This window comes from Mytilus galloprovincialis, chromosome 7, assembly GCF_965363235.1.
Source record: "Mytilus galloprovincialis chromosome 7, xbMytGall1.hap1.1, whole genome shotgun sequence".
In the NCBI taxonomy this organism is placed as follows: Eukaryota; Metazoa; Mollusca; class Bivalvia; order Mytilida; family Mytilidae; genus Mytilus; species Mytilus galloprovincialis.
Window position 1 is genome coordinate 76,418,892 of NC_134844.1, and position 17,319 is coordinate 76,436,210.

A 17,319-nucleotide genomic window follows, 5' to 3' on the forward strand; every position below is an offset into this window, starting at 1 on the left:
GGAAAATGCATTGTCAATATTCACAGATATGCAACCTATAAACTTATTAGAGTAAATGGTAAAGTAAAGTATTGACGACGAGAAATATATAATATTTTATAAATATATAACTTTCAATGAATTAATGAATTTCGGGTTGAGATTAGACATTCGTGTTCACTTGTTAATAATAAGAAAACAAAGCAAAACAGTAATCACATTGTTCATTCGATCATATTTAATTTTAGGTAATTCAGGAGAACGAATACGACTAGCAGGGTTAAACAAAGAACACGAAGGACGAGTCGAAATTTTACATAACAATACTTGGGGGATTGTCAATGATTATTGGTTTGGTTATCCAGGAGCAAATGTGTTCTGTAAAATGATGGGGTATCAGTAAGTATTTTAAAAATATAGAAAATTGTATTTAATAACAGCAATTGATTTGAATATGCATTTTTGGGAATTGTAAGAAGCCTTGTTTCATTTGTTCTTTTACTGGTCACATTCTGATATTGTTTTATTATTGTCAAATTATGAACATTTCTTGACATGAGTGTCATTACGCCTGCATTGTGTTTACCATTAAGCTAGACATGATATGTACATGCATGTGCTTCTTTGGTCAGGTAATGTCTTTACTTGTCGACTTATCATTTAGTCCCACAGTGTGTCATGTGTTCTCGTGCAATTATACTGTATATAATGCGGATCAGAACTATTAGACTGCAGCAAATTTCTCTGTATGTAGAAAATGATAATCAAAGCTTATAATTGTCGACTTGGGAAACGCGTAAAACATAAAACTCTTTTTGTTTTTCAAGTATCGTTTAATTTAAATCATCTATTATCTAGATATGGCGGATTGCCAATATATGATAAGTTCATTCCCGGACAGGGACCACTTTGGATAGACTACATAGAATGTCCTTTACTGGCCAACGATTTACAGGATTGTGAGTTTGATTGGACACGTGAGGAGGACAAAATTGCCCTTGGTATAGGACCAGCAGTTGTTAAATGCCGGACAGAACCGATTGAAGGTGTTTAGATTAAATTCTGTGATTCAGATTGTGGTTTGATTTATTGAGTTAAGGGAAACCCAATCAAAAAAGATAATTTGATAAGCATAATAAGAAATAAATCAAATAAAATGTATGCATAACATTTTTTTCGATAATGATAATAACATTGGTTATAGTTCAAGCACGTTAAAATGTACGGCAATTAAACTTGTGAAATTAATACTTCTATGCGCACTTGAAGTGATATCCGACGAGACTAATATTTGGTTTGTTTCAATTTTGTACTCATACAATAATTATAAATATCAACGAAATATAGTGATTGGTCAATGTTTTTAATTTATTTCAGTACCAGAAGTGAAGTTTAGATTACAAGCAGGATGGAGAAGAGAAATACTTGAGTACTTTAAAGACGGGTACTGGGGATATGTTTGTGGAGCCTACATGGGGACCTCTGAGGCATCGATGTTCTGTCATCAATTAGGTTTTACGTAAGTAGAATATCATTGGCTATTGAATGATACTTTATATAATAGCCTTTTATTCGCGTTATTGTTTTTTGTTCAACGACAGATTGGGGTATGGTGCTCACGTCAGTAACTGCGAATAGTCGATGTTAAGTTATAAATGTAGTATGATAATTTCTCTTAGTTTCATATGTTACTCATTCTGACTTTACTGTGTTTCTTGCAGTGTGTTTCTTTATTCTATATTGGATAGAGATATAGTAGCAGGGTTTATATCTTTAAAAAAAATGTATAAATCCAACGCATATTGCGCCTGCATTAAGTCAGGAGCCTCTGGCCTTTGTAATTTTTGTATGTTTTTTTAAATTTTAATTCATTTATATGATTTGTAGTTTAGAATGACGTCGATTTGCACTGAACGAGTACATGCTTTTTGTCAGAAGCCAACTGATTTTCTTGCTGTGTTGAAACCCCATTGACCTTCGGTAGTTATTTTCTCTTTGATCAGGTTGTTGTCATTTAATTTATTCTTATTTCCTTTATCAGTTATATCGAGTATTATATTCATTTTGTTTATATTCTTATATAGATATATGTTAGTCAGATCAGTATAAAAGCATAACAGACTGGTTTCAAATTATTAAAATTTTCTCCATTCCGGATATTCTGTTTATTGTCGTTTAGTATTTTACGTTTTTTTGTATAACATCAAAATGTATTCATTCATTGTTTATAAAGGTACGAATTGAAATTAAGCATTTGACTTTTCAAAACTGTTTCTAAACAATCCAATGCTTACTTGTTTGTATAGTCTTGAATTAAAATACATGCGCAGTATCCACCATATTAATTATAATACAGCAATACAATGACAGCATGGTAAGTACGAGAGCAATGTTATATCTATATACATAATAATGAGCTGCATGAAATGCAATGAAACTAAAAATTGTATTGTATATTATGAAGAAATTTTAACACATTCATAATAAACAATGGCTTATTTGTCAACTGATATTTGCCTTAGAACAATCTTTTCGTGAAGGGGCAACGTAAAAGAAGTCGTTCATATGATGAAAGTGGCATGATATACCTTTACTTAGGGTGTCAAAATATGTAGACCGTAAAGTGCTATCTGGTAAAAAAAGACATATATATGAAATTTAATAGCCAACGTTATAAAATATCAACTTTCAGTGAAGAACCTTATTAGAACTACAAAGAAGCATACCTTAAATTTAACATATGCACAAAAAATGAAAAGTTAATTTTGAAAATAGGGCATGTGACAACAGCAATACTGACTCAATTTTTTTTGTTCTCTTTTTAATTTTAATTTTTTCATTATTTCTTTTTTCTTATTTTCTTTTATAAACCAGTCATGGTGGACATATCATTATTGATGTGGATGAAGGAAGAGAAGGACAGAATGATAATAGGAAAGATATAGCACCAACAATTCTAAAAAAACATAGAATGTCCATGGAATTCTGTAGATCTCGATCAGTGTTCAGAATGAGAATGGAGTTACAAAGATAATAGAATAATTTGCGACTCGCATAAGCGAGATTTAAGACTAAAGTGTAGGTCAAAACCTTTTCCAGGTAATAAAAGGTTTTTTCTTAAGTTTTAATTATTTTCGATGTATTTATGAATTTATCGAAGTTTTGCTCATTATTGAACATCTTGAAAGACGAGTGGTGAAAAGTAAAATCACAAAAATTACTGAACTCCGAGGAAAATTTAAAAAGGGAAAGTCCCTAATCAAAATACAAAACTGGATGCTACGTATAGTGTATGTAATATCCCTCGTACAATAAGTATAGTCTTAAACGGTCATTATCTGAATTGCCTACAATCGTTAAGAATTGTTTAGATATTTTCTTGTTGTCAATTAGTACTTATCAGATAGTTTGCTTGCAGTTAATTCAGTTCTTATCAGTAAATATTCTGAAATTTCTATACATTGCTGATATATACAGTACATATTAGGTGAAATATTTCGAAACATTACTTTGAATTATTTCGTATGACTTTGTACCATGAATATAAACGATTTGTTCCGTCAACCCTGTCTTATATTTTGAAAATATATTTTTTTGAATCGTAATAATATTGCCGGACTTATGCAACCCCATCACCAATCTTTCTCTACGCGAGAAAAAAACCTCTCTCTTAATGTGTAAGGGTATTACCTATCTACAGTTGTCTGAGAACGGAGATGCTGCAAAAAATGATGATAGTAATTTGGTTTCTTGATTACTGATATTTTTATATTCCCTAAAAAGAAATTTTTATAATACGTGCATCTCGAATAGACATTACTTTTATAAAACATTCGTAACCCTTTGATAAGAAAAATCAATGCAATCGTTTCGCTCTAAACAAACATTCTGTTATCCCATATATTACAAAACAGACAAATAATGTCATAACAATGTTTTCTTTATTTCAATATGAGTAAGCTTTATTGAACATGTTAACTTTTAATGTGTTTAATTGTAGAATATGATGTACAGTTATTTGGAGGAAATTCGGCCAATGAAGGTCAGCTTCTTGTGAAATATGATAACACATGGACAACAGTACACTCTGATGACTTTTCAACAAAAAATGTAGCTGTTGTGTGTAGGCAGCTTGGATTTAGGTATTTATGTTATATACACGGTGTGTGAATAAGACGATTGGCAAAAAAAATAGGATTAACTAATCAGTGTGGCAACAAACTTAGCTAAATAAATATCTTTATACATGTTCAATACTGCAGCGGATGAATGTAATAACTTGTGGGATCATTTATATTCAACGTGTTTCGGCTTTATGATTTCTAAGCAAAAGCACAAAAGGGAACATAAACTATAAAATATATGTTTTAGAAAGAAACGTAAATTGGAACGGATAGCCACTGTTCAATACAATTAAACCGAAATGTGGTGTTTATAGATATAGGACGATGTGGTGTGAGTGCCAATGAGACAACTCTCCATCCAAGTAACAATTTAAAAAGTAAACCATTATAGGTTAAAGTACGTCCTTCAATACGGAGCCTTATACATTGCTTGCTTCTAAGATTGAGTAAAATGAATTTCACCAAACACAACATGTACAAAGGGAGGCATAATAAAGAACTATGCCGTATATATGTTATATACTACTACAAATGTTTGACATCATTGTCAATTGATGTTTCCTGTAAATAAATAAACTCATCATATATTCTGTAAATTCAGAAATTATTGCGAGGTTTTTATTATTGCGAATAATGCGACAGAGTTGTAAACGCAATAATTAAAACTCACATGTTGTAATATTTTAAATGAATAAAGCATAAAATCGTAAAAATTAAAATCGCATTAAAGTTGAAATTGACAAAATTGCAATAATAAATGCACGCAATAATTTCTGAATTTACAGTACCAGGATTGAAATTTCATATTTACGCCAGACGGGTAAAAGACTCATCAGTGACGCTCGAATCAAAAACTGTTGAAAAGGCCAAATAAAGTATGAAGTTGAAGTGAATCCATTTGCAAACATTTATTTTATATTACAGACATGGAGGAGAAAAAAACAGTAAACAATCACTTTCTAAAAAAGTCCGTTTTGGTTAATTCTTAAATGCAACGGAAAAGAACAGAATGTAGGACAATGCAATTCGATTAAAACACAGCCGTTTTCGCCATTCGAAAGAAGTGTATCAGTGTTTATTAAGTGCTATGAAGAACTCGATCCTGGTATGTTTGTATTTATGGGTTTTTTTGTTTTGTTTTAACGCATATAAATTACCATTTCTGATGGTTTTGTCGACAAAATATTATATACTGGTTAAGATTGGAATAATAAAATGCAAACGGCCCTTTTGTTTTCTTTAAATTTGGTCGGTAGAATTGTATTGACCTTAATCGAAATATTTCTTTGTTTCTTCACCATTTTGGACTAAATATGTCGGTACATGTCTCTACCGAAGTAAAACTGTGAAGTGCATTCAGCTTTTTAATGACGACAGATACATTATTTATGATAAATTGTCCCATCCACAACCCTGTCCTTTTTCTTTCTCTCTCGAATACAATCTAGCGATAGACTTTTGACCCGTTTTGTTCTTACACTTATAACAGGACGGGCACTACATGTGGAGCAGGATATGTGTTATTTCCCGTAACACCTTATATCTTACGATTTTGCAATAAGTCCATCTTAGTCTTAGTTTCCAATGTTGTTTTTCTTTTCAGGCGTTTTTTGTTTAGTTTAAACAGATTTTATTTACAAAATTAGCAAAAGGGATTTGACTTTTGTTGAGGGGGATTGTCAGTTGTTATTTTTTTTTACTAATGTGACTGAATACCCAATTGGTATCATCTGCTTTTTTCCAGCACTAAAAACTAATATAATGTTTTTGTAGAGCTTCAGATGACAGTTTCTTTAGAAGGTGATGGAAAGGTTATCGTTTATAGACAGGGAGAAACATGGCAAATATGCTCTTCTCGATGGTCTGATTTCCAAGGCAATTCCTTATGGGATGACGTAACGGCAACCACTGTCTGTCGTATGCTAAACCAAAGGTAGAAAGTATTATTACGTATTTCAAAATGAAAGATGTATATTGTTACTTTATGATTACGCATGTTCTAGTCAAATAACTACTAAACTGTTCAAGTGTCATAGAATATCATTCCAGTCGGCGATTTATTTTATTTCTTTAATTGGCACTTTTGAACTTGTTTTGTATGGAATTTGGAATTATTTTGACATACGCTTATTGTGATATTATCTTAAAAGAAAGATGCATTTCTTTCAAAATCTAAAGTCACAATAATCAGTGAAACAAAGGTATGGAAATGTACTTGAAAACATATGTTAAGGTTCACAAAGCGAACGAGTAATGCTTAACAAATACTTGTCCAATTGTCCCTTCAACATGGACAATACAACTATTTTTTTGTAAATTCTAAACAAAACAATTTTCTTTTTGTAGCAATGGAACCGCAATACACATACCCTTTGATTCTCGAGAAGGTCCAGCAACGGCAAATAACATACAACAAGTGTATTGTCCTAGAGGAACTTCACATCTCGGAGATTGTTTCTATGGACGTCTTGGTTTCAAGGGTTATAGGTTATCTCCATGGGCACCAGGTGATTGCAACGAAGCAGTAATGCATAGGACATATCGTGGTGGTGTAAAATGCAGCAAATAAAGATTTAACATACTTGGAAAAGTTTGAAAATTGATCTGATATGTACATTTAAGCGTCTGATCATATTTTGTATCCACATTTGTAAACACACATTATAAATTCTTATGAACAAATAGCAAGATGAGTTTACAATGTTATATTTCATACTCTTCAATACACATATACCTTTGATAGTTATCAAAGGTACAATCATTATAATTTAATACGCCAGACGCGTGTTTCATCTTCATAACACTCATCAGTGATGCTTAGAACTTAAAAGTGGTAAAGCCAAACAAGCACAACGTTGAAGAGCACTGAGGACCCAAAATTCCAAGAAGTTGTGTCAAATACATGTTAAAAGTCATGTAATCGTCCCATCTTCAGACAATTTCATTATTTGGTGAACATTTCTGAATTCTAAAAAGTTCAAACAGTTTCAACAGCATATCTGTGTTTATAATGAAATGTTGACTGCTGCTTCCCTATGTTTTACTAATTTACCTTTTATTCGTTTTTTTACACATTGTTGCCAAAATTATGGAATTTGTGCGACTTTTATACAAGTGAGAGATAAACAACCAGTAATAATTCACACTTTTCTACAAAGGTAAATACAAGTGTACCAGCACCTAGTCAGGAATACATGTATGACAGTCGTTTTCCATCATTCGTGTGATGTGTTTAAGGTTTTGATTTTACCATCTTCCAAGAGACTCTTCGAATTGATTTTTCTTTGATTTCGGTATCATTTTTTACGTGTTTTCTCATGATATAGTGATTAAAACGAAATCAGAATGATAGTGAACTTAATCGTTGTTATCTTGTGATACTGCGTGATTTAATTTCAGTCGAAAAATTTCATGTTTGCTGTTACAAAGAGCGATCCTATTTGGTGTGGCCATGATATTACTCAAAAATTTGTAAACATACATCAGAGACAAAAACACAATTGACCTAAGATTTCTAACAGACATACAAATTGTTAAAAAAGATAGGTCAACACAATAAGTGTTCTTGCGACATGTTTTCGCAATCAACAGGAACAATATAGGTTGAACCTATAAAATATTCAACAGCTGCCTACCGGTATTCCCGATTTCATACTTTAATCAAACTGAGTCTAGATTTTTAATACGGTCAATATTGTATACCTTGCGTGTTATGATGGCGCTTCCGGTGTCGTTTCCTGTAGAGTTTGCTATGTTACGTATTTGTTGTTCCTTAAGGTATATCTTCTTAAAAACTTTGAATATGTTCATAACTTGAATTTCACACCTTAAAAGGGGAATTGAATATATATATACATTTAATAAGTCTACCACTAATGTGTCTGACTTTCAGATGTGTTTCCAAACCATATGCAAGTACGTTAGATCTAACTAGAACACACAAGCGATATCGTGGGCATTTAGGGCATGCTGGAAAGTACATGTATGTAAACTGTTGTAGGATGATTTTTTGAAGAACATTTTATGACTGGAGAATTTAAAAAAAAAGGTTTAAAAATTTCTGTGTTGACCTGAGTTATCATTGATTATTTCATAATTATGAATTACCGGTTAACAAAATATTGGAATACTAAGGCTTTTCTACTTCAGGAATAGATTACCTTAGCTGTATTTGACAAAACGTTTAGGAATTTTTGGTCCTCAATGCTCTTCAACTTAGTACTTTATTTGGCATATTCAACATTTTTTTTGTTCGAGCGTCACTGATGAGTCTTTTGTTGATCAGTGACCCTCGTGGATAGAAAATTTATAATTGATAGTAAATAGTATACACAAAAGGGAAACATAAGTGACTTAGCCCTAAGTTCTAATGACTGTTAATCTAAAAAAGTTCGAAACAGAACAATCATAAGCGATGATGACAAATGCGACTATGCATAGACACAGTGGCATTATGATTTATTTATTGGGGAGGAAAAAGAAGCGACACACAAAGTGAGGTCTTCTCATGTGATAGTATTTATTTGTACACCATGAAAACAAATAAGCTTCATTAATATATTGATGTATAGCATAATACCAATAATTCACAGGTGTGATCGGTAATAAAAAAAAATTATATATCATGCACATGTACCTTTCAGCGCTTCCAGCTATCTAAACTCAGTTTGTCTACGCTTAAAATATCGGTTTGCCAGTCTGAAATTTTGAAAAAATATATTCATTCTCTGAGAAATTGGTACAAAGACCAAATAGCTAAATCAAAATTGACAAGGTATTGGCCAACAAATGAGCTATCTTTATACTGAAAAGACAAAAACCTTTAAATATATCAACAAGAACAGCCAGGAACAGCAAATACAATCAGCAAGATTGATGTCAACATGGTCATTGCGATTAATTAGAAACATCAACAAAAGTCATGATTTTTACCTCGATGTAATTGAAACTGAAGGCCCTGACGCATGATCAATCCGTTGGATATGTATCTGGTCATATTTTTTTTTAAATAAATTGTTTGTAGTTTAACCAATAAAGGAGTTGTAAAACAGCATATGGCAAAATATGGGGTATTTGCTGATTTGCATAGCGGCCATTTTGCCTCAGCATGACGGCAGACATTACAATAGGATTATATAAGCCCTTTAAATAAAAATGCCAATATGCCAATATCTATCTCGAATAAACAATTTGTTCGCATATAGGTGAATTGTACATGTTTTTGGACTTCTGTCCGTGTACAAATGGACATTGTCTACTCTGAAATCTTTCGGCCTTTTTAGTTTAGAAATCGGGAGCGTAATCATAGTATAATTGCTATATAAGATAATATAAAATGACGGAAAATCGTAAAATAGCAAAATTCAAAACAGAAATACATATGCAAGAAGATATTGTTAATGATTTGTTCGCATATAGGGAAACGCATTGTAGGTTGAATTCTAAGGTAAAATTACTTTTAACTTACCTGCTTTCTTAAGTTTTCGGCCAAATTCTTTTAAAAACACATTGATTTCAACCTTCCCATTTCGTAAAAAGTCAAATTTTAAGCATTTTCCCTTAGAAATTACACAGCATTTTTGTAATTTTACGCCAAAGGAAGTTTTTAAAGATACAATAGTTTTAAATACATGACGGAAAAGGACGTGATTATCCGCAAATCTAAAATATATTATATTTTCAATATTAAGCTAAGGGAGGTAATTTAATCAAAAGGGACAAAGTCACGTGGTGCAAATCATTTGAATAAAGTACCTTTGATTTTGCCATATGGGTATGAGTACTTTTCGTTAACCTTTCGTTCAACACTAGATTTAAAAAAAGAGTAAGTTTTCCATCTTATTATTACAGTCATTAGTATTGAAATAAAAAAAAAAGCATGTGCAATCATAGTTTTAAATAGCAATAACTATTCAATTTATTCTAATTATTTGAAGGATCTGGACATGCCAACTATATTTTTTTTACTTATTTCAGAAATTAATTACGGATTTTTCGTTCGGATCCGTAATTAATTCGATTTGCTATATTATCAATTAACTAATCATAGATACCAGGATTGCAATTTTGTATTTGCGCCAGAGTCGCATTTCATCTACAAAAGTCTCATCAGTGATGCTGAAATAAAAATATGTGACAAAGGCCAAGTAAAGTACGAAGTTGAAAAGTTTTCAGGACTAAACACTCCTAATAGTTATCAAAGGTACCAGGATTATAATTCAGTACGCCAGACGCGCGTTTTATTTACATAAGACTCATCAGTGACGCTCATATCAAAATATTTATCAAGCAAAACAAGTACAAAGTTGAAGAGCATTGTTTGACTATTTTGATTTATTCGTGATTGTATGTGCGTATTGTTCATGATAGTATCTTATTTCCTATCAAGGGCAAAATACAAGATGACTTCATAAGTTCGGGTCAATGTCGGTTCATTCAGTATAAAAACGGTTATATGTATGGGTTAACATTTGTAATGCCGTGTCAACGTATTTGACGTCTCGGAGCCGTGGTACGCATTCTTATTAATAGCTGGGCAAAAGGATGCAGGCAGTGAAACAACCGATAAATGCATGTTAATATATGTTTAAGAGTGATTTGAATTAATGTTGAGTATATGTGTTAGTTCCACTATCGGTTACGATGAACCTCAATACAATTAAAACATGTTATTACTGCAAGATGTTTTTGTTATTTTTGTTATCTATAGTGTTCCTTATATTGTTCACTATACTAATAAATAAAAGCTATACATAATGCAATTCAATAAAAGAGGTGAATCAGTTAAGTTATTTGAATATATAAAGAGGGTAAATTTAGGATGAAAAATAACGTTGTAATTTAATGTTTACTTATATTACACAGTCTCCTAGTTGATATCAGAGGACTAACTTATTTGTTTTATTCATTCGAAAAGAAGCCACTGCATTAGTACTACATGCATATCAACAGGCTTATTCAATTTGATAGTCAGTAATAAATAGTACAGCTTAAATCTGATCAATAAATAAGAAAAGACAAACATATGCTAGGAATTTAAATTGAAATAGGAAAATGAGAAGTGAATTTACATGGAATCAACTTTTTCTATTTGCATCATTTTGTTTTCATTCTTTTGAGAATATTCAATGCAAGGTAGAACCATATAAGAGACAGCTTATCATCAATCCGGGCTTTTCATAAGACAATTAATAGAATTACGGCATGTATTGTAATTATTCAATAAAAAGTGAACACTGAAGGTTTTTTAACAAGCAATGTCAATGTTTAAAACTCAAAGACAATTCAAATTAAGATCCCAATTAAATCGCCAACACCAAATCCACCGGGTGTTCTAACCAAATAAGTGTCGAATATTTGCATGCAATGCATGCGATTTTTTTTTTAATATTCGAAACATCGTCGAAATGTCAGTACTGTATAAACATTGTAGGTCAGAACGTGGACATTACAAGTAAATTCAAAAGAAATTGTATTAATCTGTCATTCCTATTGGCAGATTTCTGTCTACCTTATGCCTCACTGTGACCTTCTGTTTTCGGTGAAAATGACCTTTCCAAGTCAGACATAAATTCATTGTTTTTCATTTGTTTCGTCGTTTGATAGCATTTGATTATATTAGTTTTATGGATCTTACCTATTTGAACTTGACAAGGAATTTGGTATTTGTGTTATGCATTGCTGATGTTTCTTTCTTTAAATGGTATTTGTAGTTGCATTAGTTTGTTGTAAATACTCTAAACCATTCCTTATAGGATGGTTAAATGCAAACAAAAAACTGTATACTTTCAAATATACATCTTCTGTAAGTTGGTTTGCTTCAGTGATATTAATCTTACAACGTAACAATAAACAGTTGTCGACAAAATCACAAAAAAATGCACAAAATAGTATTAATTCACATATGTTACAGTACGATGAGACTAAGATGCATGGTCGTCATGGCTTTGTGCCCTGAAGAATTTATAAAGGAGCTGTTGTCTCACATTTAAGAACAAGACATGTGTTTGGAGATGTGTATATTATTTGGGTGCGGTAAGCCCAGTTATCAAATCGTCGGTGATGTCTGCTCTTATTGAATAAAGGAACAATATGATTATATTGTCATTAAACAATTTTGTTATTGTCCGTCAATGTCTGATTGTAGTAATGTTATTTTACTGCAATAAATGATTATCACAAATTTGTTAGTTATAATTGTGTCTTGTTTTTATTTCTAAGAAACATATTGATTGAATTGAAACAAACATAAAACTATTTGTACGTCATTAGTATTATTTTATTTCATTTAACCATGTGTTTTGCATATCTCAATCAAATTTTGCTGACATTTTCTTTTTGGTATATTGGTAATTCGTGAAATTACACAATTTAACATGATAGTATATATCTGTCTGCTTAATCAGTTATTGTAAATAATTTGTTTTCAAATTTTTATTGTTTGGAAACATATAGACAACATCAGCACAACAATTGTACATTACTGATTTATAATATATTATGACATAATACTTGTTTAACGCTGTATGAATTCATAAATATAGAAAAGGTGTCCGCAACAATGATAGTCACCCCATCAAAAATCATAGGTTCTCCACTGCACCATGCATAACTGATCATTTGTTGCATGAGTTTCATTTTGCTGAAGATCACTAATTGCCATTAAATAGTCGACCTATCAATTCCATGACGTTATCATTGTACAAATCATATCGTCCGATCCAGTATCCAGAAACTGAAAACAATAAGATAAGAATTACTATGTAAATACATCAGTGACAGTACCGTTTGTATCTTAGAATACTGATAGTTGAAATATTGCATGAATAATCGCACAGACCATGTAAACTGATTGAATGTTTTCTGCTTTATGGTCGTTATGTTGTTTCTTTGGTACGTTTTTTTTATTTATTGTCTCTATGTTATAGCAAAAACATAATAGACGCGTACACCTATTTATATTAAGTAAAGTTAAACTAAGAGTAGAACTTAAAGAAAGTGTACTTGTACATGTTGTAGTCTTGTCGAAATGAAGCTGGTATGTTCATGTTCGTGTTCTCGTCTCATCAAGAACCGTGTTTTTTGAATTTTTGGAAATTGGTTCATTTATTTCATATCTATTGTTAGTGTTTCTTTGGAAAAACGTTATTCATAGTAAAGTTAATAAAAAGGAAAAAAATAACTGTTACGTTGATTCATTTCTCTGTTCTTCAACTCAGATTCAGGAGTAAAGACATTTCGAATTTGACATTTTTATAAAGTGACTTTCCGCTCAGTATTTCTTTTTATATCACTTTTTTTGAAATTTGACTTAAATGGTTAATAGTAGTACAGTATGTTTGTCAGCAATGAACAGACATACCCCAATAAACAAAAATCAAATATGTGCGCAAGTGTATGAAGCGTTGTTTTTAAAATACGCAAATCCTAGTGGATTTAAAGATTGCTGATATGTGGTGAACCACATAAACGAAACAAGTGATTGCAATTCAGTATATCTTGTGACGTACAGAGCCACATTGCACAGAGCCACAGAGTAATATTTATCGAAGAAACACAAAAAAGCATATGGACAAAAGGACATGAGCAAAGTGAAATACAACAATACAACAATTATAATAAAAATATAAAACAATGACGTAATGTATATAAAGTATAAAGTCACTTCAAATGGATACCACCAAAAAGAGACTAAACAGTAAAATAATGTTTATGAAGCCAAGTAAGAGAAAACTGTAACAAAATAATATAGACTATTTTGGTAGCTGGAGGTTTTATAGTTACCAAAGCTTAAATGCAGGTAAAAAAGAAGTAAACATTTGATAAGTCAACTTGAAGTGGTTGCATTTTTTCATGTATGCAACAAAATGTTGTGTAACATTTGTCTATATTATTGAACAAGATAAAACTTAAGTCATGCCAATTACAAAGTTAACAACGACTAAAAGGATGATATAATACCTATTCATATAATAGTACTTTACCTCCGGTATACCTGGTTTTCACTTCATGTTTAATTAACTCATTCTTCTCAAAGGTTGCAAGTCTAGCCAGCGCACCTTCTTTTTTTTTTTTTTTTTTTAAGACATATAAACGTTTTATTTCTAAATATTTCCTGTGTACAATTACCTTAGTCGTCCAGGATCAGGCTAAGGGTCCCTGTTTACAAAAAGAAACCATCTATCCAGGGGAAATAGAAGGCAATAAAAAAAGTTATCCACTTTTAACCTTGGAATACATTTAGTGTAAAAAATATAATATCCATATAATGTAAGAAGCATCTAACAGTTCTACACTTTAATTTCAAAATAGTAAGTAAATAATTATAAGATACCCACATAAAAGATGTGCATTTACTACAATAACCATGATAGGCTAATACTTTGTTTGATCATTTGTTTTTGATACAATCATTATTCTAATACTATAAACCGTAAAAAATGTACTTTGACTCAAGCTGTATTATACTATATAAAATGTCTAAATTTTCATTATTACAGACTCCAATTTTGTCTTATCAATGATATCAACGCCTTTCAAAAGAAGAACAAATTTTAGATTATATTTCAAGTTTTGTTTCCAGATTTTATAAATATCTTGTGGTGTTTTAGGCGTTTTATTAAATTTTATTGAATTCCTAATTTTCCATAGTGTCCATTTAAAATATATGATTATTATGTTTAAAAAATTATCATATTTTAGTTCTCCTGTGTTTTTACCCAATAGAACCTCCTTTTCACCAAAAGATTTATTTATTCCTATTTTTGACTTAATAAGTATTTCTTGGAGGTTTTTTAAAATTAACTGTGATGTACTACAACTGAAAAATAAGTGTTGCAGGGTTTCTATATTATTGTCATTTTGACAAATGTGGCATTTTCCATTTGATATCTTCATTTTTTTTAATCTTTCTTCGTATATAAAATATTGTGCAAGGATTTCCATTGGAATTCTTTTACTTTATTTTCAATTTTCAAAAATTTTAGTCCCGACCACATATTTTCCCAAGGTATATTTGTTCCAAATATTTCCTCCCACTTAATTTGACATTTTGGAGATACATCTTTATTTAAAACCGTACGAATATAATTGAGTTTTAACTTTGATGGTTTGATTTTTTGGTTGTTTAATTTAATGATCTCAAGGTCATTTGAAATCCTTAATTTACTTTCATGTTGCAAATTCTGGTTTCCGCAAGATTTCAAAATTTGCACGAAATCTTTAGGAATTGCCTGTTTAATTTTTGAAAATTCGGAAATACAATTTCTTCGATCAATCAACTTCTTATAAATTTCATTGCAGCTGATGAAATCTGTAGTTTCTAAATTCCAAATGTCCTGGATAATTGTGAAACCGCTTTTTAAAAAAGAAGAGTAGAACAATGGTTTATTTTTGAAACGAATAGAAAAGTTTCCAAATAACCTCGTATTTAAAATAGCACTTTTATATAGAGGTATTTCAACATTTTGAATAAATCCTGACCACGTATTTATAATTTTCTGATAAACTTGTGGTAGTTGGTTCATATCTAAACCGTTCAAACTTGAACATTTACATACAAAAAAAGTGTCATTATATTTTTCGTCAAATTTCCGAAGCCAATACTTACCGATCGCATTCCAGCTTTCCAAAGGCTCATGAATTAAACGATATACTAGTTTTGTTTGTTTGCTTTTTATAAACGTATCTATACTTACCATTCCCATCCCCCCTTTTATTTCGTCCAAACAACATACATTTCTATCTACCTGGTTCACTTTACCGTCCCATATAAAGTTCCAAATTATATTATTTAGCTCTTTAGTATATTTATCCGGAATTCCTCGTATTTCGATCTCGTATGAACAAAGAGAAAGTATCATATTTTTTACTATAAGTGTTTTACCTTTAAATGTAAGCTTCCTACTTTTCCATACATGTACACAGTTTTTAACCTTTTCTATTATTTTTCTCCAAATATCATTGTCATCTATTTCATAACCATGGCACACCCCTAAAGTTTTAACATTGCCTGTGATCCATTTGATTTTATCAAATTTAAATCGTTTTCTTTTAGAAGCCCGTAATAGTAAGCCTTTTGTTTTGTCATAGTTTATTTTAGAACCCGAAGCTTTTTCGTATAAGGACAAAACTTTAAAAGTATTATCTACAGATTTTTCATTTTTATTAAATACCTGGGTGTCATCTGCAAACATACATACTTTGGTTTCTATAAAGTTCCCTCCCCCTCCTGGTAATTTTAATCCTTCTATTTTAATGTCACCCCTTATCGCACATGCCATGGGTTCAGCTTGTATGATATACAACAGAGGCGCTATTGGACACCCTTGCCTAGCGGAGCGAGTAATAGAAAAGTATCTTGATACAAATCCATTAGTTTTGATACACGTAGTAGCATTATATAATAGCATCTTTATCCATGCTCTAAATTTCCCGCCAAATTCAAATTTCTCCAATACAAAATCTATCCATTCCCATTCAACCCTATCAAAAGCTTTTTGTTGATCCAAAAATAATATAATTCCTTCTTCATCTTCGTTGTCAATATATTCTATAATGTCCTGAATCATTCGGTTAGCCTCGCTTATATTTCTACCTTTAACAAACCCCTTCTGATCGGTATGAATAATTTTAGGCAATACTATTTTAAGTCTTTCAGATAGAATCTTTGCAATAATTTTATAATCACAATTTAGTAAAGTTAGTGGTCTCCAATTTTTTATATTTTCCCTTTCCCCTCCTTTATGTAATAAGGTTAAGACCCCCTTATGTTGAGAGTTACTCAATATAGTATCATTAAAGATTTCTTGTAGTAAACTAAAGAAGTCGTCTTTTATTATATCCCAGTATAAAACATAAAATTCTGATACATGTATTATACCATCTTCGCCAGGTGATTTGTTTTGTTTAAGTAATTTTAGTACCTTTTCTACTTCAGAGATATTTATATTTCTATCTAACATCTCTTGATCTTCCTTACTTACCTTGTCTATGATAAATTGACAAAGTTGTTCGCCCGCTGTTTTGTCCCACCCTTCCGTGGCAAAAAGTTTAGTATAAAATTTTACTTGTTCATTTAAGATTGAATCAATGTCACATTTATACTCACCGTTTTCTGTTTTTACACGTTGCCATAGTTTGTTCTGTCCATTTTTCTTTTCTAAATTAAAAAAATATTTTGTCGACTTTTCCCCGTCTTCGGCCCATTTAGTTCTTG

The 17,319-nt window shown here is 31.0% G+C and overlaps 1 protein-coding gene across 1 annotated transcript; it reads left to right on the forward strand.

Moving 5' to 3' along the window:
• The first annotated feature begins 233 nt into the window (after window positions 1–233).
• Window positions 234–6,740, forward strand: LOC143081967 (lysyl oxidase homolog 3B-like). The gene is made up of 8 exons (XM_076257587.1): window positions 234–378; window positions 838–1,025; window positions 1,357–1,498; window positions 2,854–3,078; window positions 3,980–4,121; window positions 5,028–5,208; window positions 5,877–6,036; window positions 6,450–6,740. Exons 1-4 carry the CDS (start codon window positions 365–367, stop codon window positions 3,011–3,013), a joined length of 504 nt encoding a protein of 167 aa, XP_076113702.1. The 5' UTR covers window positions 234–364; the 3' UTR covers window positions 3,014–3,078; window positions 3,980–4,121; window positions 5,028–5,208; window positions 5,877–6,036; window positions 6,450–6,740.
• Window positions 6,741–17,319: the final 10,579 nt, after the last annotated feature.